Raw genomic sequence first — 23,729 nt, forward strand, 5'->3', positions numbered from 1 at the left:
AAGGCCCACTTGACTTCACATTCCAAGATGTCTGGCTCTAGGTCAGTGATCACGTTATCGTGACTGTCTTGGTTGTGAAGATCTTTTTTGTACAGTTCTTCTGTGTATTCCTGCCACCTCTTCTTAATATCTTCTGCTTCTGTTAGGTCCATACCATTTCTGTCCTTTATTGAGCCCATCTTTGCATGAAATGTTCCCTTGGAATTTCTAATTTTCTTGAAGAGATCTCTTGTTTTTCCTATTCTGTTGTTTTCCTCTATTTCTTTGCATTGATCACTGAGGAAGGCTTTCTTATCTCTCCTTGCTATTCTTTGGAACTCTGCATTCAGATGCTTATATATTTCCTTTTCTCCTTTGCTTTTCGCCTCTCTTCTTTTCACAGCTATTTGTAAGGCCTCCTCAGACAGCCATTTCTCACAACTGTGTACTTAATATTCATAACCTAAAAGTTGAGAGTTATGTTTTATTTGGTGGAAATTTTTAGGACTTCAAGCCCTGGGGACAGCATCTCAAGTGACCTTGAGAGAACTGCTCTAAGGAGGGAAGGAGAGGAGCCAGGTATATAGATGTTTTGCCTCAAAGGCCAGGTAGTCTTAACATCAAAAGATTATTGTTAATTAAAGAAAACCAGTGGCAAGCCACTCCAGTACTATTGCCTAGAAAATCCCGTGGATGGAGGAGCCTGGTAGGCTGCAGTCCGTGGGGTCGCTGGGGTTTGGACACAACTGAGCGACTTCACTTTCACTTTTCACTTTCACACATTGGAGAAGGAAATGGCAACCCACTCCAGTGTTCTTGCCTGGAGAATCCCAGGGACAGGGGAGCCTGTTGGGCTTCCGTCTATGGGGTCACACAGAGTCGGACGCGACTGAAGTGACTTAGCAGCAGCAGCAGCAGCAGGTGTCCCAAGTTAAGGAACTAAACACTTTTCTCTGTATGAGAAGATGTAGGAGTCTGGGCTCACTGAAATAATTTTTTTGTTGTGCACCTCAGTTATCTGGGACCAGTATCCTGTGTTTTCTCAACCTGAGTTTCCTCAGGGTTCACTGTAGAGAATTGCTGCAGTCTGACAGCTACTAGATGGCAGGTGTTCTTACCTTCCTGAGTTCCCTCAGGGTTCACCAGCTCACCATCCCTGGTGTCTGCAACTGCTGATGCCTGTGACAGCCTTTGTTTTCCTTTTCTCACAACCATATTTTATAGTCAAAATCCATCGACTTTCTCTGTTCTCTGTTGTTCATCCATTCATTCATACTTAACCCTTGGTTATGTTTATGTGGGTACTTAGCACCAAACTGGATAGCACTTTGGAGGGCTGAGAAAAGTTTTTATCCTTCCTTGAATCTTAACATCAAGCACAAGTTTCCATGATCAGTATATTCCCTGAGAGTATTTTTTTCACCTAAAGATTAAGATGTCTTTAGGCTTTATTCTACTTTGCTGCCTCCTGGATTTCTGGGGCAGGGAATAACCTGGTGAAATAAATAGTAAAACTGTGATGACTAAAGCTGCTTCTCAGATAGCCTCCTATTATACACACAGTGTTCATGTCACTCATTCATTCGCCTATGTATTCATTCATATATCCAATAAATACGTGTGCCATTAAAAACTAGATGCTATAGAAGATGCTAAGGAAAAGGTAGAAATATAAAGGAAAATAAGATATAATTCCTCTTCTCTGAAGAGTTTATAATCTATTGGGGTAAAATGCAAATTTAAAACAAAGATATACTGCTTCCAGTATTAAAGTGCCTGTTTCTTTTATGTTATTCTGCCACTGAAAACAACTGTAAACACTGAACAAGATACAAGGGATGTCTCTTCGGGAGTCTTTAAAGCAGTCAAGATTTAGGAGTAGAGAAGCTGGGAAGAAGAGAAATCCATTGAGATGATTCAGATAGTCTATGCAGACTTTGCACTCAATTCCATAAGGCTGATTCATAAAACCTAGGGATGGAGAACCTGGGAAGCCTAGCAGAAAACAGCTACTAAGAAATAAAGAAACTGAGCAGTGGTTTTGATAGTCTCATGGAGTTGGGGAAGTAAAACTGGAACTCAGGGTTACAGGGACAGCTTGGGTTATTTGTAGAGGCTTCAGAAGAGGGAAGCAGCCCAACAGGTGGAGTGACTTACTCTCTCAGGGCATTCACTAATTAGCAAATAGCAACTTGGAAACTGAAGCAAGAACTGTAGAGCCAAGAGATTATGGCCTAGAGCCTGTTATACAGAGTGAAGTATGTCAGAAAGAGAAAAACAAATATCATGCTTTTTAAAAAATAGAAAAACAAATAACACATATGAATGAAATCTAGAAAAATGGTGCAGATGAACCTATTTGCAGGGAAGGAATAGAAACACACACATAGAGAACAGATTTGTGGACACAGTGTGGGGAAGGATAGGGTGGGATGAATTGAGAGAGTAGCACTGACATATATACACTACCATGTGTGAAACAGCTAGTGGCAAACTGCATTATAACACAGGGAGCCCAGCCTGCTGCTCTGTGATGATCCAGAGGGGTGGGATGGAGGAGGGGTAGGAGGAAGGCTCAAGGGGGAGAGGATTATATATATATATACACACACGTACACATATATACTTATGGCTGATTCACATTGTTGTGTGGCAGAAATCAGCACAACACTGTAAAGCAATTATCCTCCAATTTAAATTTTTTTAAGTAAAAGAGAAAAAAAAGAAATAACAGAAATAAACAGTCTTTCAGAGAATCTCACAAACAAAAATGAGTATTGATGGCTTTTCAAGGAGCAACATCCCTCATAAACAGTGAATTTTTGAGTGAGAGTCTTAAAGGACTATATCTAAGGAATAAAGAAATCAGAACTATATTGGACTTCTAAAGACTTTCGAAAAAACCAAACTCTAAAGAGCTCAATCCTAACTGGATTCAGGTGACTGCCCCTCTAACTGCTTCAGTTCAGTTCAGTTCAGTCAGTCAAACTGCTTACTAGAAGCTAAAGTTTCATCTGAAGCCTTTATAACTGTTTTACATTGTATCTAGTATTATATGATGTCTGCCTAATAGAAGCAGAAGATATTAAGAGGTGGCAAGAATACACAGAAGAACTATACAAAAAATATCTTCACAACCACGATGGTGTGATCACTCACCTAGAGCCAGACATCCTGGAATGTGAAGTCAAGTGGGCCTTAAGAAACATCACTATGAACAAAGCTACTGGAGGTGATAGAATTCCAGTTGAGCTATTTCAAGTCCGAAAAGATGATGCTGTGAAAGTGCTGCACTCAATATGGCAGCAAATTTGGAAAACTCAGCAGTGGCCACAGGACTGGAAAAGGTAAGTTTTCATTCCAATCCCAAAGAAAGGTAATGCCAAAAAATGCTCAAACTGCTGCACAATTGCACTCATCTCACACGCTAGTAAAGTGATGTGCAAAATTCTCCAAGCCAGGCTTCAACAATACATCAACCATGAACGTCCAGATGTTCAAGCTGGATTTAGAAAAAGCAGAGGAACTAAAGATCAAATTGCCAGCATCCGCTGGACCATGGAAAAAGCAAGAGAGTTCCAGAAAAACATCTGCTTATGCTTTATTGACTATGACAAAGTCTTTGACTCTGTGGATCACAGTAAACTCTGGAAAACTCTGAAAGAGATGGGAATACCAGACCACCTGACCTGCCTCTTGAGAAATCTGTATGCAGGTCAGAAAGTGACAGTTAGAACTGGACATGGAACAGCAGACTGGTTCCAAATAGGAAAAGGAGTACATCAAGGCTGTATATTGTCAGCCTGTTTATTTAACTTATATGCAGAGTACATCATGAGAAACGCTGGGCTGGAGGAAGCACAAGCTGGAATCAAGATTGCCGGGAGAAATATCAATAACCTCAGATATGCAGACGAAACCACCCTTATGGAAGAAAGTGAAGAGGAACTATAAAGCCTCTTGATGAAAGTGAAAGAAGAGAGTGAAAAAGTTGGCTTGAAGCTCAACATTCAGAAAACTAAGATCATGGCACCTGGTCCCATCACTTCATGGGAAATAGATGGAGAAACAGTGGAAACAGTGTCAGACTTTATGTTTTTGGGCTCCAAAATCACTGCAGATGGTGATTGTAGCCATGAAATTAAAAGAAGCTTACTCCTTGGAAGGAAAGTTATGACCAACCTAGATAGCATATTAAAAAGCAGAGACATTACTTTGCCAATGAAGGTCCGTCTAGTCAAGGCTATGGTTTTTCCAATGGTCATGTATGGATGTGAGAGTTGGACTGTGAAGGAAGCTGATCGCTGATGCTTTTGAACTGTGGTGTTGGAAAAGACTCTTGAGAGTCCCTTGGACTGCAAGGAGATCCAGCCAGTCCATTCTAAAGGAGATCAGTCCTGCATGTTCATTGGAAGGACTGATGCTAAAGCTGAAACTCCAATACTTTGGCCACCTCATGATAAGAGTTGACTCACTGGGAAAGACCCTGATGCTGGGAGGGATTTGGGGCAGGAGGAGAAGGGGACGACAGAGAATGAGATGGCTGGATGGCATCACTGACTCGATGGACATGAGTTTGAATGAATTCCAGGAGTTGGTGATGGACAGGGAGGCCTGGCATGCTGCGATTCATAGAGTTGCAAAGAGTCGGACACGACTGACTGAACTGAACTGAACTGAACAGCATGAGAAACACTGGGCTGGATGAAGCACAAGTTGGAATCAAGATTTCTGGGAGAAATATCAATAATCTCAGATATGCAGATGACAGCACCCTTATGGCAGAAACCTGCTGCTGCTGCTGCTAAGTCACTTCAGTCGTGTCCGACTCTGTGTGACCCCATAGATGGAGCCCACCAGGCTCCCCCATCCCTGGGATTCTCCAGGCAAGAACACTGGAGTGGGTTGCCATTTCCTTCTCCAATGTGTGAAAGTGAAAAGTGAAAGTGAAGTCGCTCAGCCGTGTCCGACCCTTAGCGACCCCACGGACTGCAGCCTACCAGGCTCCTCCATCCATGGGATTTTCTAGGCAATAGTACTGGAGTGGCTTGCCATTGCCTTCTCCGATGGCAGAAAGCAAAGAAAAACTAAAGAAACTCTTGATGAAAACTCAACATTCAAAAAACTAAGATCATGGCATCTGGTCCCATCACTTCATGCAAATAGATGGGGAAACAATGGAAAAGTGAGACTTTACTTTGGGGGGCTCCAAAATCACTGCAGATGGTGACTGCAGCCATGAAATTAAAAGATACTTGTTCCTTGGAAGAAAAGCTATGACCAACCTAGATAGCATATTAAAGAGCAGAGACAATACTTAACCAACAAAGGTCCATCTAGTCAAAGCTATGGTTTTTCCAGTAGTCATGTATGGATGTGAGAGCTGGACTATAAAGAAAGACTGAAGAATTGATGCTTTGAACTGTGGTGCTGGAGAAGACTCTTGAGAGTCCCTTGGTCTGCAAGGAGATCCAACTAGTCAATCCTAAAGGAAATAAGCCCTGAATATTCATTGGAAGGACCGATCTTGAAGCTGAATCTCCAATCCTTTGGCCACCTGATGCAAGAACTGACTCCTTGGTCAAGACCCTGGTGCTGGGAAAGATTGAAGGCTGGAGAAGGGGACAAAAGAGGATGAGATGGTTGGATGGCATCACTGACTCGATGGACATGAGTTTGAGTAATCTCCAGGAGTTGGTGATGGAAAGGATAGCCTTGTGTTTTGCAGTCCATGGGATCACAAAGAGTCAGACACGACTGAGTGGCTGAACTGAACTGTCTAGTATTTTATAAAAATTAACAAGCATAACAAGAGGCAGAATGGAGAAGCAGATAACAATAGAGCCACAGTGTCTGTAGTCATTATCAACTTAAAAAATAGTCAAAACCTAAAAGTTGAGCGTTATGTTTTATTTTATGGGAATTTTTAAGATTTCAAGCCTGGGAGACACCATCTCACATGACCCTGCGAGATGGAGGGTCTCTCCATCTGTTTCACGGAGGCAGGCAGGATGGGCAGTCAGGTTATAAAGAAGGTTGCAACAAGGGGCAGGTAGTCTGAACAAAGAAGATTATTGTTAATTAAGGAAATTATTTTCTTATAATTTATTAAGGAAATATTTCTTTAGATATTTTGAGTTAAGAAATTTAGTGCTTTTCTATGTATAGGAAGATGCAAGAGTCTGGACTTACTGAAGTCATTCCTTTAGTATGCATCTCAGCTAATGGGGTCAGCATCCTGCAACTTGATTTTTCACATCCTCAGTTCCTCATTCCCCATAGACAGTGGGGGCAGCTTGTGGCAGCAGCTTAATGGCTGCCAGATTGGAGGCATTGCTCTTCCTCGGTGCCCTCCGGGCCCAGAAATTAAATTTGGAGGCTCATAATAGCTGATGACTGTGACATCCTTGTTTACTATGGCAAGAAATACTCCATTTCACACATCAGACACAGGCTTTACAATAACTAGGATGAACCTGTTTAAGACAGCAGATACACTGCTTCTTAGAGAACTGGCACTTGAACTGATCTTTGAAGACTGCTTGGGACTTCAATCAACCAAGTCCTTGCTTCTCAAAGGACTTGGGGGTTCAGATACAGCTCCTTCTAGCCAAAGGTGATGAAGACTAAAGCAAGGAAGGTTCCCATTCAGGGGTATTTTATCCAGGGCTGTATCAAATGTGTTTGTTCAAGGGGGAGAGAAAAAAACTCATTTTTGCTTATCTATTTTAGGATTTCTTCAGTAAATCTGACCCGTTTCTGGAAATTTTTCGAATGAATGATGATGCAACTCAGCAGCTTGTGCACCGAACTGAGGTGAGAAGTGCCATCTTCAGTTTTGCCATCTCGTTTCCTTAAGATGATACACTGACCTTACCTTTCTTAATGTCTGTAGCTCTCCCCCAAGACCTGGGGTCTTCCCAGTCTTTATCCTGAATGTAGGTGTTATAAGAGGAGACCCTTTCTCACCCATATTGTCCACTATTGACCTTTAATACAGAAAGCCAGAAACTCATTAATAATAAAAATATGAATCCTAGTCAATATTCAATGAGCGTGACTCAGTGCCAAGCAATCTACTGAGTGGTTTTACATACATCATTTTCTTTACTTCTCACAGCTATGCCTTGACATGGTTATTATTACCCCATATAACAGATGAAGAAGCTGAACTTTGAGGAGGTTAATTCGCCTTCCAGTTCTCACAGTGAGCAAGAGGTAGAGCTAAGGTTTGAATTGTGTGTGCTTGACCCTGCACTTTGCTGTAGTTTGAGAAGCCAATCAGCCTCCCAGGGAAGTCCACACAGTACTGCTGTCAGGCCTGCATGTGAACAGCTGCCCTGTACCAGCACGCACTTGATCTGGCTGCATCTCCCTCTCATACTCCCACCTTCTCTCCACATGTCTGTGAACCTCATCCTTCAGTATCCCACCCACCACTGCCCATGACCACACACCCACTTACCAGCCAACCCTAGACTCCACTTTGTATTTTATTTTCTGTAAAGCTAGTTCAAGAGAGAGACTTGTTGGGGTGAGAAGTGCATTGATAAGGAGGAATGGCTTGGAGCTGAGAGAACTGTTGTGCTTGCAGTGTAGGGTAAAGGAAGAAGGAACTGTCATGTCCCCTACAGGATTATAGCAGGGTGCTGTGTTCCCACACCTCACACTGGAAATCCAGTTCCTTTTTCCTGCGGTGGTAGAGTTGCACCTAGCATTAGGGGAACATTTCATGTCATATTTAAGGTAAGCAAAAGCTGAATAACCTTGGACAGGCTAGTCTGTGAATGTCATTTGGTACATGGTTAGCATTTAATAAAAGAAGGAATACATGAATGGAGTTGAATACAGATAGTATGTCCACTCCCTGTAATAGCACGATGTGACTCTTTGGACAGTCACAGACTATTCTCTAGGGAATAATTTCAAGTGCAACTTGGATGGTTACCCTGAGTGGCACCTCATCACCACCACCAAGTAGAACTTTTTCCCCACATAAAGATTCCTTTGACGGAACAAAGTTCTTTCAGAAGTAGGTAAATGCTGGAGAGAATCAGAAGTGGTACCCATTCATGCCTTTGCCCAGCCAGTGCACGGGGACTTGAATGTACAGGGAGAAGGAAGACTTCTGCTCTCCTGATGGCGTCCCTCCTCTCAGTTTTAATGCTGGTAAATTCCCCTGTTCCAGAGTCTCTAACACTTCCTCATACCCCATTGTGACGGGCTCCTGGAGTCTCACAAGAAATGCGATTGTAAAGTTTTCCAATGAATCAATCAACATAACATTGCTTTTTTGTCTTTTACTCAATAGATATAAAATAACCAGGCAATACTATTCTCCCTGGGTAAGCACATGTGTGCACACACACATACAGATTTTAATTTCAGAGGAAATTTCTAGTAGAAATTTTGATTTGCTATTGAGTTTTACATAACTGTTGCAGTGAAAAATCTTCACTCTTAATATTTCTATAAAGGTGAGAGATTTAACCAAAATAATTTTATCTAACTTTTCTTCTCACTATCACTTTGATCATTCAAGGAATGAGAACAAAAAGCAAAGTCACACAGGAACATTATTTTTCTACTCTTTAATGCACTACAGGAAATTTAATAATGGGCCTACAGTATACTCAATAATTCATCATTATATTAAGGAATTCAGAAAAAGAGGGCATCACTTGTAAAATAATTATGTTGGATAGAGAATTAATTTTTTTACAATACTAAGATTTCTGCTAACTAAAAACTTCTTATGAAGAGAAATCAATATGACAGAATTCCATTTAACTTCATTTGTATGTCCCCTGGAACAGTGGAGCTCAAATATCATGGCATCAGGATCACCCAATGATCCACCTAGGGAGTTTCTGTCAGTATATCTGGTTGGAATCTAGGAATTTCTATTTAACAAGTTCCTGCAGTTCCAAGAATCACACTTTGGGACCCGCCCCCTGAGCATACAGTACAATCCTAGATACAGAGCAAATACTCACACATTCTAAACCAAATTGAATTATTTGAATCATCTGATGGCAGAATAAGACTTGACTCAAATGGACCCTCAGGCAGGATTTAACCAAGCTCATGATTAGTAAACTGCTTTTAAAAGGATTACACTCCATTATAGTCTTAGTTTGTGATCCTGAAATTCTGAAGATCTGCCTTCATGCTTTCCAAGCATACTCCTAGGATTTTTCTTCTGACTTGCAATCTGATCTAACAAAGGTCACGGGTCACCAAAGACCACTCAACTGCAGCAATAGAATTTCCCACCTGTAAGCTTTATTTATGCTGACCTCAGTAGAAGGGAATTTATGCATGGCACTGACCTACAGAAACAGGAATCCTTTATCAGAGGCAGAGGCAGACACAACCCATCTCCTTAATCCTACCCTCTTTTGATATAGAAGGGGTCATCTCCAACACCCACATACTGTACAATATTATTACTACTCATAAAATAACAGCCAGGCTAGTGATCACAGGAGGTCTTCCCATAATGTTCACTTAATGAGCACCTTTCAAAGGTTTACTACTTCAAGTTTTCATTAAGGCACCTGTTGCAGACAATTGTCTGTTTCATAAGCTTCTCAAGCTTTCAATGTTTCTTAAGTAGTTTTTATGCTGAAAGTGAAAATGTCAAGCATTTCCTCTCCCACCCACCACTCCTTTCTTTTTTCCTCAGGTTGTGATGAATAACTTAAGCCCAGCCTGGAAATCATTCAAAGTATCTGTAAACTCTCTATGCAGTGGAGATCCCGACCGCCGGCTGAAGGTCAGAAATCTGTCTATGTCTAAGAAATGCAGTTTTACATATTTAATCCTCCCGTTTCTCCTCAAGTGAATGTTGGCAGACTCAAAATTTTCTGTAGCTTTTACCTAGATCTCTTAGCATCTTGATGAAAAAAACAAGGGGTTTCCTTCTGCTAGAGCCTTTGAGGCTCCTGAGATAATAAGAGATAAATCCCAGTTGTGTTAGGTTGAGAGGCAAATCCCATGGCTTCTCAGAGAGAAATGTGGCAATAAGTTCAAGGACTAATTAGGAGTTATTATAAACACAAATACTGTTGTTGTCAGTTATCTACTGCTGCATAAAATACTACTCCAAAATTTAATACTTAAAACTACAGCCATTTATTTAGCTTATGATTCAGTGCATTGGCAAGCTGAGTTCATCTAAGAGGCTCTTCTGGAGAAAGGCAATGGCAACCCACTCCAAAATTTCTTGCCTAGAAAACCCCATGGATAGAGGGGCCTGGTGGGCTACAGTCTATAGGGCACAAAGAGTTGGACGTGACTGAGCACACATACACCATGCCACAAGAGGGTCTTCTCTTGGTCTTGGGTGGACTTCAGCTGTGCCAAGCAGAATGCCTCTCTTCCTGGGTTTGTCTGGCTATCCTATGGAATGATCAAGGTGGTGGGGACATTTGTTTCTCATCATTCAGCAGGTTAGCTTGGACTGATAGACTCAACAGCTTTAGGGTCCAAGGGATCCAGGACAGAAGATGCACGTCTTGAGGCCCAGTCTCAGACCCATGTGAGATCACTTCCTCTGTGTTCTACTGGCCAGTCACATGGCCATCTCAGATTCATGGATGAGGAAATAAGACACGGACTCCACTTCTTGGTGGAAGGAGCTGCAGAATATGGTGGCCACTTTTTTCAACCTACCACACATGTTTTTTCAGTATCATGGGAATGTAGAAGTTGGAAGAAAACGTGTGTTATGACAATCAGGATGACCAAAGAGGACGACAGGCCAAGTGCCAGAAGCAGATGCCCAGAGGCATTCCTTATGGTTCTTGGTCTGGCTCTCACTTTACCTTGGAAGTCCAGAACTCCATGTTGTCAGTGCCCCAGAGGTTATTCTATCAATGAGGATGACTAAGTAGATTCAATAAGGCCAGAGCTATAAACCAAAAGACCAGTTGATTCATGTTTAGTGAAAAACATGGCCCTCAAGTAGACTCAACATTTGTTATCAGCTTTACCAGGTCATTTTCTCCATGTGGGTTAACTATGGGGAAGGCGGTTGTTAGGGAGTTGTGTGAGAGCCTGAAAACAGAGCCAAGGAAGCTGGATAATGGAAATAGTTAATGGCTTCAGACTTTAAAAACCTGGGACACCTACCACCGCGGTGGAATAATAATAAGCAGACTAAACATTCATATTGGGGGGCACCAGCTCCCCTGCAAAGTATTGGATGGGCACTGCCAGTGCCTGTATTTTAACTTTACACTTTCCTTACTCTTTTTGCCCTGTAAACTTCTTCTTCTGCTGCTGCTGCTAAGTCGCGTCAGTCGTGTCCGACTCTGTGCGACCCCATAGATGGCAGCCCAACAGGCTCCTCTGTCCCTGGGATTCTCCAGGCAAGAATACTGGAGTGGGTTGCCATTTCCTTCTCCAATGCATGAAAGTGAAAAGTGAAAGTGAAGTCGCTCAGTTGTGTCCAACTCTTAGCAACCCCATGGACTATAGCCTACCAGGCTCCTCCGTCCATGGGATTCTCCAGGCAATAGGACTGGAGTGGGTTGCCATTGCCTTCTCCGAAACTTCTAGTGGATATAATTATTGGATTTGTCAATGTTATCCTTCAGATAAGAATTATATCTGTCAGTTACTACCAGACTCTTCATGTGACTTTACATCTTTGCTTAAAAACATTCTGTTTGGACTTTGTACTATCTGTGGACATGCTTACTTCTGTGGTCTGGAGGAAGAGTTCAGAGTTATCCCTGTTATCTCTTGTGGAAGCCTCCACTTTCACTCCAACTGTCTTTAATGCCAAGATCAGACTCCTGGTTGTTTGGGCCTCAGGTGTAAGCTTATGTGCAGAGTGGCCAAGACCTATAGGTTCAGGTCTGTGGTGGGGACTGTCACCTATACTCTGGGCCACTCCATCCCACTCCCAGGAAGAGAAATGGACCCTTTGGGGCAAAAATAAGATAATGCCTATATTAACCACAGGTCAACTTGGTCATGCTGCTGCTGCTAAGTCACTTCAGTCGTGTCCGACTCTGTGTGACCCCACAGACGGAAGCAGCCCACCAGGCTCCCCCGTCCCTGGGATTCTCCAGGCAAGAACACTGGAGTGGGTTGCCATTTCCTTCTCCAATGTGTGAAAAGTGAAAGTGAAGTCGCTCAGTCGAGTCTGACCCTTAGCGACCCCACGGACTGCAGCCTACCAGGCTCCTCCATCCATGGGATTTTCTAGGCAAGAGTACTGGAGTGGCTTGCCATTGCCTTCTCCGAACTTGGTCATGGGGAACTGCTAATTCAATAAATGAAATGGTTATCTGTAACTGAGCAAATAACAGAAATGTGGAAAAGGAGCATTTTGTGGTTTTTTTAGTGCTCTGCTGTCTGTCTGTAGAGGAAAAGTGGGAATAAAAGAGAGAGAAGAAGGAAGGAAGGAAGATACAGACAGAGAAAGGGAGGATCGGGATTTCTCAACAGCTGCACCATTGACATTTGGATTTTTTTTGGCAGAGGGCGGGCTGGGGGGGTGTTTGTCCTGTGCATTGTGGGATGTTTAGCAGCATCCCAGGCTACTAAACACTAGTAGTAGTACTTTACCCCCATCAGTCATACAGCCCAAAGTGTATTCAGACGTTACTAAATGTCCCATAGAGGGTAAAATCGTTTAGAGAATCACCTAGAAGGCTAGTTAAAACAGATTATTGGGCATTACCCACAGGGTTTCTGATTAAGCAGGTCTGGGTTGAGCCTGAGAATTTGTATTCTACAACTTCCTGGGTGATGCTAATGTTGCTGGTCCCAGACCACACTGAGAACCCTGGTAGACATTTGCTCCTTCATTATAGCCCTTCCTCAACTCAGTGCCCCACCGCCACTTTCCACCATCCAGTCTCCCCTCTACAATCTTTTCTCTGCCCAGCACTCATGCCCACCCTACCCTCCCCAAGCTTTCAGGACTTGGCACATGCCTCTCCCTGCCTGGGATACTTTCCTCATTCTTCTACTTTGCTTGGATTATCATCATCTGCTACTTTCCTTCAGGTCTCTTCAATATCCCTCCACTTCCAGAAACCTTCCCTGATGTCTTTGGCTTCTATGGGTGCCCTCCAGTTATCTGCACCCACCTCAGGGAGACACCTCTCCACTTGTTTAGAACATTTCTGTTTCCATCTCTCTTTCCTGAGCAGGTGGCTCGTTCTTCCTGGTTTGCTCCTGCAGGGTGAGAACCATGTTTCTTTCCATGCGTATCCATGCATCCAGCCCAGTGCTTGGCACAGGGTACACACAGTAGCTGTTTCTAGAGGGAATGGATGGAGAACAGGGAGGTGCTAAAAGGTTGACAGCACCTCATTGAGCGAGAGGGGATACCCAGGTGTGCTGAGCTCCCTAGGTAACAAACACAATATCATCACTCACCTGCAGCTTTTTTGAGAGGCAGGAGAGATGTCCTATATTACTCTTTATTTGTATTCATTATTTTGTCACAAATGCCATTGTGAAATTCTCATAGTGTTGTTCCCCTTCAGTTCAGTTCAGTTCAGTCGCTTAGTCGTGTCCGACTCTTTGCGACCCCATGAACCACAGCACGCCAGGCCTCCCTGTCCATCACCAACTCCCGGAGTTCACTCAAACTCATGTCCATCGAGTCGGTGATGCCATCCAGCCATCTCATTCTCTGTCGTCCCTGTCTCCTCCCACCCCCAGTCCCTCCCAGCATCAGAGTCTTTTCCAGTAAGTCAGCTCGTTGCATGAGGCGGCCAAAGTATTGGAGTTTCAGCTTTAGCATCAGTCCTTCCAATGAACACCCAGGATTGATCTCCTTTAGAATGGACTGGTTGGATCTCCTTGCAGTCCAAAGGACTCTCAAGAGTCTTCTCCAACACCACAGTTCAAAAGCACCAATTCTTCGGCGATCAGCTTTCTTCCCAGTCCAACTCTCACATCCATACATGACCACGGGAAATTAGGTCTCATTTATTCAGGGTCACTGTAACACCAAGTTGAAGTAAAACCAGGGTTTTCTTTTATTTTTCCTATTCCTCCTTTGTGGGGAAAAAAAATTTAAACAAGTATTTTTTAGAAATTGATGTTTTATTTATTATGAAAATTTTTAAACATCCATAAAAATAGTGAGTTATCTGTTTCCAATAGCCAAGTTCAGTTCAGTTCAGTTCAGTCGCTCAGTCGTGTCCAACTCTCTGCGACCCCATGAATCGCAGCACGCCAGGCCTCCCTGTCCATCACCAACTCCCGGAGTTCACGCAAACTCATGTCCATCGAGTCGGTGATGCCATCCAGCCATCTCATTCTCTGTCGTCCCCGTCTCCTCCCACCCCCAGTCCCTCCCAGCATCAGACTCTTTTCCAGTGAGTCAACTCGTCGCATGAGGTGGCCAAAGTATTGGAGTCAAGACATGGATGCAAATTTAATGTCCACCAACAGAGGAATGGATAAAAAAGATGTGGTACATATATACACTGGAATACTACTCAACCTAAAAAATAATGAAATAATGCCATTTGTAGCAACATGGAAGCGCCTGGAGATTATCATGCTGAGTGAAGTAAGTGAGACAGAGAAGGAGAAATATTGTATGACACTCTCATATTCCGTTTCCGTTCCGTTCCGTTTGGTCGCTCAGTCGTGTCCGACTCTTTGCGACCCCGTGGACTGTAGCCTACCAGGCTTCTCCGTCCATGGGATTTTCCAGGCAAGAATACTGGAGTGGGTTACCATTTCCTTCTCCAGGGGATCTTCCCGACCCAGGGATCGAACCCGGGTCTCCCGCATTGGAGGCAGACGTTTTAACCTCTGAGCCACCAGGGAAGCCATATGCAGAATCTAAAAAGAAATGATAAAAATAAACTTATTTACAAAACAGAAAGACTCATAGACTTAGAGAATGAATTTATAGTTGCCAGGTAGGAAGAACGGGGGGTAGGGATAGTTAGGGAGTTTGGAATGGACGTGTACATGGACATGTACACACTATTATATTTAAAACAGATAACCAACAATGACCTACTGTATAGCACAAGGTATTCTGACCAATGTTATGTGGCAGGCTGGATAGGAGGGAAGTTTGAGAGAGACTGGATACATGTACAGGTATAGCTCAGTCCCTTTGCTGTCCACCTGAAACTATTACAACATTGTTACTCAACTATATTCCTCTCACCCTCAATCTTTCCCAGCATTAGGGTCTTTCCAATGAGTTGGTTCTTCACATCAGATGGCCAAAGTATTGGAGCTTTAGCATCAATATTTCCAATGAATATTCAGTGTTGATTTCCTTTAGGATTGACTGGTTTGATCTCCTTGCAGTCCAAGGGACTCTCAAGAGACTTCCCCAGCACCACAGTTTGAAGTCATCAATTCTTTGGTGCTCAGCCTTCTTTGTTGTCCAACTCTCACATCCATCCATGACTACTAGAAAAGCCATTGCTCTGACTATACAGAACTTTGGCAGCAAAGTGATGTTTCTGCTTTTTAATACACTGTCTAAGTATGTCATAGCTTTTCTTCCAAGGTGCAAGTGTCTTTAATTTCATTGCTTCAGTCACCATCTGCAGTGATTTTAGAGCCCAAAATAAAGTCTGTCACTGTTTCCATTGTTTCCCTATTTGCCATGAAGTGATAGGGCTGAATACCATGATCTTAGTTTTTTGAATGTTGAGTTTTAAGCCAGTTTTTTTCCTCTTTCACTTTCATCAAGAGGCTCTTTATTTCCTCTTCGCTTTCTGTCATAAGGGTTGTGTCATCTGTGTATCTGATGTTATTGATATTTCTCCAGGCAATGTTGATTCCAGCTTATGACTCATTCAGCCCAGCATTTCACATGATATACTCTACATAGAAGTTAAATAAGCAGGGTGACAACAGCTTTGGCATACTCCTTTCCCAATTTGGAACCAGTCTGTTGTTCCGTGTCCAGTTCTAACTGTTGTTTCTTGTCCTGCATACAGGTTTCTCAGGAGACAGGTGGTCGGGCATTCCTATCTCTTTATGAATTGTCCAGTTTGTTGTAATCCACATAATCAAAGTCATTAGGATAGTCAACGAAGCAGAAGTACATTTTTTCTGGAATCCTCTTCCTTTATATATGATTGAACAAATGTTGGCAATTTGATCTCTGGTTCCTCTGCCTTTTTTCTAAATCCAGCTTGTGTAACTGGAAATTCTCAGTTCATGTACTGTTGAAGCCTCGCTTGAAGGATTTTGAGCATTACCTTGCTAGCATGTGAAATGAGTGCAATTGTGCAGTAGTTTGAACATCCTTTGGCATTACCCTTCTTTGGGACTGGAATGAAAACTGACCTTTTCCAGTCCTGTGGCCACTGCTGAGTTTTCCATTGAGTGCAGCACTTTAACAGCATCATTTTTTGGTATCAGTTGAAATTCCATCACCTCCACTAGCTTTGTTCATAGTAATGCTTCCTAAGGCCACTTGACTTCACACTACAGGATGTCTGGCTCTCGGTGAGTGGCCAAACCCATCATAATTATTTGGGTCATTAAGACCTTTCTTGTACAGTTTGTCTGTGTATTCTTGCCACCTCTTCTTAATTTCTTCTGCTTCTGTTAGGTCCTTACCATTTCTGTCCTTTATCGAGCCCATCTTTACATGAAATGTTCCCTTGGTATCTCCAATTTTCTGGAAGAGATCTGTAGTTTTTCCCATTCTATCATTTTCTCTATTTCTTTGCATTGTTCACTTAAGAAGGCCTTCTTATCTCTCCTTGCTATTCTCTAGAACTCTACATTCAGTTGGGTATATCTTTCCTTTTTTCCTTTGCATTTCACTTCTCTTCTTTCTCAGCTATTTGTAAGGCCTCCTCAGACAACCATTTTGCCTTTTTGCATTTCTTTTTCTTAGGGATGGTTTTGGTCACTGCCTCCTGTACAAACCTCTGTCCATAGTTCTTCAGGCACTCTATCTATCAGATCTAATCCCTTGAATCTATTTGTCACTTTTGCTGTATAATCATAAGGCATTTGGTTTAGGTCACACCAGAATGGCTTAGTGGTTTTCCCTACTTTCAAGTTATGTCTGAATTTTGCAATAAAGAGCTCATGATATGAGCCATGGTCAACTCCAGGTCTTGTTTTTGCAGACTGTATAGAGCTTCTTCATCTTCGGCTGCAAAGAATATAATCAATCTGATTTTGGTATTAACCATCTATGATGTCCCTGTGTAGAGTTGTCTCTTGTGTTGTTGGAAGAGGGTCTTTGCTATGACCACTGCATTCTATTGCCAAAACTCTGTAGTCTTTGACCCACTTCTTTTTGTACTCCAAGGCCAAACTTGCCCATTATTCCAGGTGTCTCTTGACTTCCTACTTTTGGATTCCAGTCCCCTATGATGAAAAGGACATCTTCTATTGGTGTTAGTTCTAGAAAGTCTTTCAGGTCATCATAGAACCATTCAGCTTCAGCTTCTTTGGCACTAGTGGTTGGGGCATAGACTTGGATTACTGTGATGTTCAATGTTTTGCTTGGAAGTAATCCAAGATCATTCTGTTGCTTTTGAGATTGCACCAAATTTGTGCATTTTGGACTCTTGTTGACTATGAGGGCTACTCCATTTCTTCCAAAGAATTCTTACCCAAAGTAGTAGACATAATGTTCATCTGAATTAAATTCACCCATTCCTGTCCATTTTAATTCACTGATTCCTAAAATGTTGATGTTCACTCTTGCCGTCTCCTGTTTGACCAAGTTCAATTTACCTCCATTCATGGACCTAACATTCCAGGTTCCTAGTCAATATTGCTCTTTACAGCTTTGGAATTTACTTTCACCACTAGACACATCCTCAACTGGGTATCGTTTCCACTCTGGCCCAGCTTCTTCATTCTTTCTGGAGTTATTTTCCTGCTCTTCCCCAGTAGCATATTGAACATCTACCAACCTGAGGGGGCTCATCTTGCAGTGTCATATCTTTTTGCCTTTTCATACTGTCCGTGGGGTTCTCAAGGCAAGAATGTTGAAGTTGGGTTTTGTGGGGGTTTTTTCAGATTGAAATCTAAACAAGGTCCAAGCGTTGCATTTGACTGAAATGTCTCCAGTCTCTTTGAATCTCTCTCCCTCTTTTTTATCCTTGCAACTTACTTACTGAAGAAACCACCCTGTTTTTTTTTTCTCTGTGTACCCTGTAAATAGCTAGCTGGGTTTGATCAGATTCAGGGATTGTTTTGTAGCAAGAATGTTTTACAAGGGATGGTGCTCTTTTATAATCTTAACAGTCACTGAGGCATATTGCCTAGATACATTATTTCATTAGAATTTCCAAAATGGTAGTTTTCTAATTCTGTTATTCCTTCTTTATTATTTAGAGTTCTTTACAGGAAAACTGTTTGGTTAACAGTTCAACACCTATTTGGCTCCCTGAGGTGTGATTTGTATAAGAAAGACAGGAAAATGGTTTATTCTTTCTTTTTTAAAAACAATTTTCAGACTAACACATTTCTACTCTAGCATCCTTCAGTGGTGACTAATGGGATCCCTCATATTATCAAGAATTCATGATTTTTTAATGTATTCTAGTATTTCAATCTATTTCAATTAATATTATTCCTTTGAAATCTTATATCATTCCATGTTTCATCAGTTAAAACCCCTTCAAATTGTCTCTTGAGTTCTTTTGATATAAGCTTAGTTGTTTGGATGGGGTTGGGGGAGGTTCAAGAGGGAGGAGACATGTGTATACCTATGGCTGATTCATGTTGATGTATGACAGAAACCAACATAACATTGTAAGCAATTATCCTCCAATTAGATAAATTAAAAAAAAAATAGTTTCCTTGCTTTCTGGTATCAATTTTTTAAGTTCATGAGTTTGAATTTCTTTCTGTAAGATATGTATCTCCTTATGGATGCTCAATCATACTTTAAAATCTAGAGATAATTACTCTCCATGGTTGAAGCTCTAACCCGTGGAACTGTTGGGTTCCTTTGTTTCATTTTGCTTTCAGCTTTTAGAATTTAATTTTCAACAAAATTAGTTTTATAATTATATAAAATACTTACATGATTCTAAAGTCAAAACTACAAAATATATTCAGAAAAGCTTAGCTCCTATTCTTTTTCTTCTAGTTTTTACTCTCTTCCCTTATAAGTAATTGTTGTGTAGCACATTTTAATACCTGATAGAACCAGCTTTCCTCACTTCTGTATTCTTTGTCTTTTAAGGATTTTCTTGAATATTTTCCTGGTACTCTTTCCAGTTAGTTCTTTCATTGCATTTATAAGCAACTAGTTGTTCAGTCACCTAGTCATGTCCTACTCTTCATGACCCCAGGGACTGCAGCATGCTAGGCCTCTCTGTCCCTCACCATCTCCCAGAGTTTGCCCAAGTTCATGTCCCCTTTTAATCGGTGATACCATCCAACCACGGAGAAGGCAATGGCAAGCCACTCCAGTACTCTTGCCTAGAAAATCCCATGGATGGTTGAGCCTGGTAGGCTGCAGTCCGTGGGGTCACTAAGAGTCGGACACGACTGAGCGACTTCACTTTCAATTTTCACTTTCACACATTGGAGAAGGAAATGGCAACCCACTCCAGTGTTCTTGCCTGGAGAATCCCAGGGATGGGGGAGCCTGTTGGGCTGCCGTCTATGAGGTCACAAAGAGTTGGACACGACTGAAGTGACTTAGCAGCAGAAGCAGCAACCATCCAACCGTCTCATCTTCTGTCACCCTCTTCTCCTTCTACCTTCAATCTTTCCCAGCAACAGGGTCTTTTCCAATGAGTCATCTCTTCACATCAGGTGGCCAAAGTATTGGAGCTTCAGCTTCAGCATCAGTCCTTTCAATGAGTATTCAGTATTGATTTCCTTTAAGATTGACTGGTTTGATCTCCTTGCAGTCCAAGGGACTCTCAAGAGTCTTTTCCAACACCACAGTTAGAAAGCATCAATTCTCTTTGTGGTCCAGTTCTCACATCCATACATGGCTACTGGAAAGACCATAGCCTTGGCTATACAGACCTTTGTTGGAAAAGTGGCACACTGTCTAGTTTTGGATAGTATTCCTGCCAAGAAGCAACTATATTCTAATTTAATAACTGCAGTCACAGTGATTTTAGAGCCCAAGAAGAGGAAATCTGTCACTGCTTCCACCTTTCCCTTTCTATTTGCCATGAACTGATGGGACCACATACCGTGATCTTATTTTTTTAATATTTAGTTTTAAGCCGGCTTTTTCACCCTCGTCCTTTACCCTCATCAAGAAGTTCTTTAGTTCCTCTTTACTTTCTGCCATTAGAGTGGTATCATCTGCGTATCACTGAGGTTGTTGATATTTCTCTTGGCAATCTTGATTCCAGCTTATAATTCATCCGGTCCAGCATTTCTCATCATGTGCTCTGTGTATAAGTTAAATAAACATGGTGACAATAGGCATCTTTGTCACACTCCTTTCTCAATCCTAAACCAGTCAGTTGTTCCATACAGCATTCTAACAGTTGCTTCTTGACCTGCATACAGGTTTCTCAGGAGACAGGTAAGATGGTATGGTATCCCCATCTCTTAAAGAGTTTTCCACAGTCTGTTATTACCCACACAGTCAAAGGCTTTAGCATAGTCCATGAAACAAAGGTAGATATTTTTCTGGATTTCCCTTGCTTTCTCTTCAGTTCAGTTCAGTTCAGTTCAGTCCAGTTCAGTTCAGTCGCTCAGTCGTGTCCGACTCTTTGCCACCCCATGAATCACAGCACGCCAGGCCTCCCTGTCCATCACCAACTCCCGGAGTTCTCTATGATCCAGCAAATGTTAGCAATTTGATCTCCGGTTCCTCTTTCTGAAACCCATCTTGAACATCTGGAAGTTTAGGTTCATGTACTGCTGAAGCCTAGCCTGCAGGATATTGAGCATAAGCTTACTAGCAGGGAGATGAGTGCAATCGTCCAGTGGTTTGAACATTCTTTAGTACAATACTGCCCTTCTTGAGAACTGGAATGAGGATAGACCTTTTCCAGTCCTGTGGCCACTTCTGGGTTTTCCAGTTTTGCTAATATAAGCAACTAGTACAAGAAGGCAAAAACTGATAGTATTTTTATTGAAATTGCAAAGTAAATCTCTTCTAATGCTGTGTTCCCAGCCCAGAACGTGACTTTTCTTCCAGTTCATTCAAGTCTCCTTTTGTGTTTGCAAGAGCACTTAGTGTTCCTCTTAGATGTTTAGAATATTTAAGTTTATGCCTAGTTTGTTAGTGTGTGTCTTTCTTTCTCTTCCATTACTCCTTCAGACTATTGTTTGTAAACATAAAAGCTATTTAATTATTTTCTCAAATTACTATTTTACTGTTTTATTGTTGTTTATAGTCATTTTCTATAATTTTTTGAAGTTTTAAAAATATATTTCATCTGGAAATAGTGATAGTTTTGCCCCTACTCACCTGGTGATTCTCCTTATTTCTTTATTTGTGTGGACCAGTGTTCCAACAGTGTTAAATAGTAGTAGAGAATAGAGGACATCCTCATTAACCTTATCCATCACTATAGTAGAAAAGCCTCTAGTGTTTCCCTATTAATTCTGAGAGGTTAATTTTCTAAAGCAATTGTGAAGGTGTCAGAGACTTAGAATTTTCTCAACCATATCTCTGTTCAGTTCAGTCACTCAGTCGTGTCTGACTCTTTGCGACCTCATGAATCGCAGCAGGCCAGGCCTCCCTGTCAATCACCAACTCCCGGAGTCCACTCAAACTCATGTCCATCGAGTCGGTAATGCCATCCAGCCATCTCATCCTCTGTCATCCCCTTCTCCTCCTGCCCCCAATCCCTCCCAGCATCAGGGTCTTTCCCAATGAGTCAACTCTTCACATGAGGTGGCCAAAGTTTTGGAGTTTCAGCTTTAGCATCAGTCCTTCCAATGAACATGCAGGACTGATCTCCTTTAGAATGGACTGGTTGGATCTCCTTGCAGTCCAAGGGACTCTCAAGAGTCTTCTCCAACACCACAGTTACTGAGCCTTAAATACCTGTGGTAGGATTCATAGAGGATTCTTTCTTGGTAACTCAAGAGATGATGCTGCAACCAGCTGAAATGTCTTCTGAAGTATGTAAAAGACTTTGTACAGCTTCCTGAGTAGATTTAAGGTTATACTTAATATTATCTATTTAACGAAATGTTCTAGTAGTCATGTATAGATGTGAGAGTTGGACCACAAAGAAAGCTGAGCACCAAAGAATTGATGCTTTTTAACTGTGGTGTTGGAGAAGACTCTTGAGAGTCCCGTGGACTGCAAGGAGATCCAACCAGTCCATCCTAAAGGAGAGAAGTCCTGAATATTCATTGGGAAGACTGATGCTGACACTGAAGCTCCAATACTTTGGCCACCTGATATAAAGAACTGACTCCTTGGAAAAGACCCTGATCCTAGGAAAGATCAAAGGCAGGAGAAGAAGGGGACAACAAAGGATGACATGGTTGAATGGGATCACCGACTTTATGGACATGAGTTTGAGCAAGGTCCAGGAGTCAGTGATGGACAGGGAAGCCAGGACTGAAGCCCTAAAACTGAACTGATGTATTTAATATCTAATACTACCTATTTAATGAAATATGTTTAATAATTGATATTGGTTGTTTAATGAAATTTATATTTTATATTAGCTATTCAATGAAATATATTTAACATTAGCAATTGAATGAAATTATCCATGATTTCTGTGGCATATTAGTTCTGTTCAGTTCAGTAACTCAGTCATGTCCAACTTTTTGCAACCCCATGGACTGTAGCATGCCAGGGCTCCCTGTCCATCACCAACTTCCAGAGATTACTCAAACTCATGTCCATTGAGTTGGTGATGCCATCCAACCATCTCATCCTCTGTCATCCCCTTCTCCTCCTGCCTTCAATCTTTCCCAGCATCAGGGTCTTTTCAAATGAGTCAGTTCTTCGCATCAGGTGGCCAAAGTATTGGAGTTTCAGCTTCAGCATCAGTCCTTCCAGTGAATATTCAGGAGTGATTTCCTTTAGGATGGACTGGTTGGATCTCCTTGCAGTCCAAGGGACTCTCAAAAGTCTTCACCAACACCACAGTCCAAAAGCATCAAATCTTTGGCACTCAGCTTTCTTTATAGTCCAACTCTCACATCCATACATGACTACTGGAAAAACCATCAAAATCACAACTTCACTTATTTCTAACCAACCTTTGAGGTAGATTCCATGTGTTCATTTTACAGATGAAAAAACTGAGACTCAAAACCCCATGCATTCAAATGCCAAATTTCATGCTTTTTGTTGAATTGTACTGCCTCTATTTTGTTGTATTTCATATAAAATAAGTCATCTTTATTTTATAATATCATTATATCCATATCCCATTACTCTTTTCCAACCAAAATGTTTATCATCATTCAAATATTTAATAGACTTGTCTCTATGTAACATATTTCATAAAATCTGAGAAGCTATCAACTATTCACTATACCACTGTCACACAACCACAAATTGGTAGGAAAGCACTGTGTTATAGCTTCACAGTGCTTTCCTACCAATTTGTGGTTGTTAAGAAAATAAATATGTATCTCTTTGATCCTATGAAATATGATATGAATCATTTCCTTTGATTTTATCAATACATTATTAATACCTAGTATATATTTGTTAGGAGACACTGCTGGTATTTAGAATAGATTCTTCCATAACAGAATCTTAAAAAGGAAGAGAGGGAAAGGGGACCACCAGCCAGTATTATTAACACCCTAATCGTGCCTAACACTGTGGGGGAAGACCATGCAGAACAAACCAAACACCA

At 41.7% G+C, this 23,729-nt stretch overlaps 1 protein-coding gene across 1 annotated transcript in view; it reads left to right on the forward strand.

Annotated features, from left to right (window-relative positions):
- Window positions 1-23,729, forward strand: part of CPNE4 (copine 4) — a 647,214-nt gene that overhangs the window by 481,403 nt on the left and 142,082 nt on the right. The window contains exons 6-7 of the mRNA XM_055413723.2: window positions 6,712-6,795; window positions 9,668-9,757. Of these exons, the coding sequence (XP_055269698.1) occupies window positions 6,712-6,795; window positions 9,668-9,757 (174 nt within the window). The remainder of the gene's footprint in view (window positions 1-6,711; window positions 6,796-9,667; window positions 9,758-23,729) is intronic.

This window comes from Moschus berezovskii, chromosome 1, assembly GCF_049115385.1.
Source record: "Moschus berezovskii isolate FMDL1 chromosome 1, NW_MosBer_1.0, whole genome shotgun sequence".
Classification (NCBI taxonomy): Eukaryota; Metazoa; Chordata; class Mammalia; order Artiodactyla; family Moschidae; genus Moschus; species Moschus berezovskii.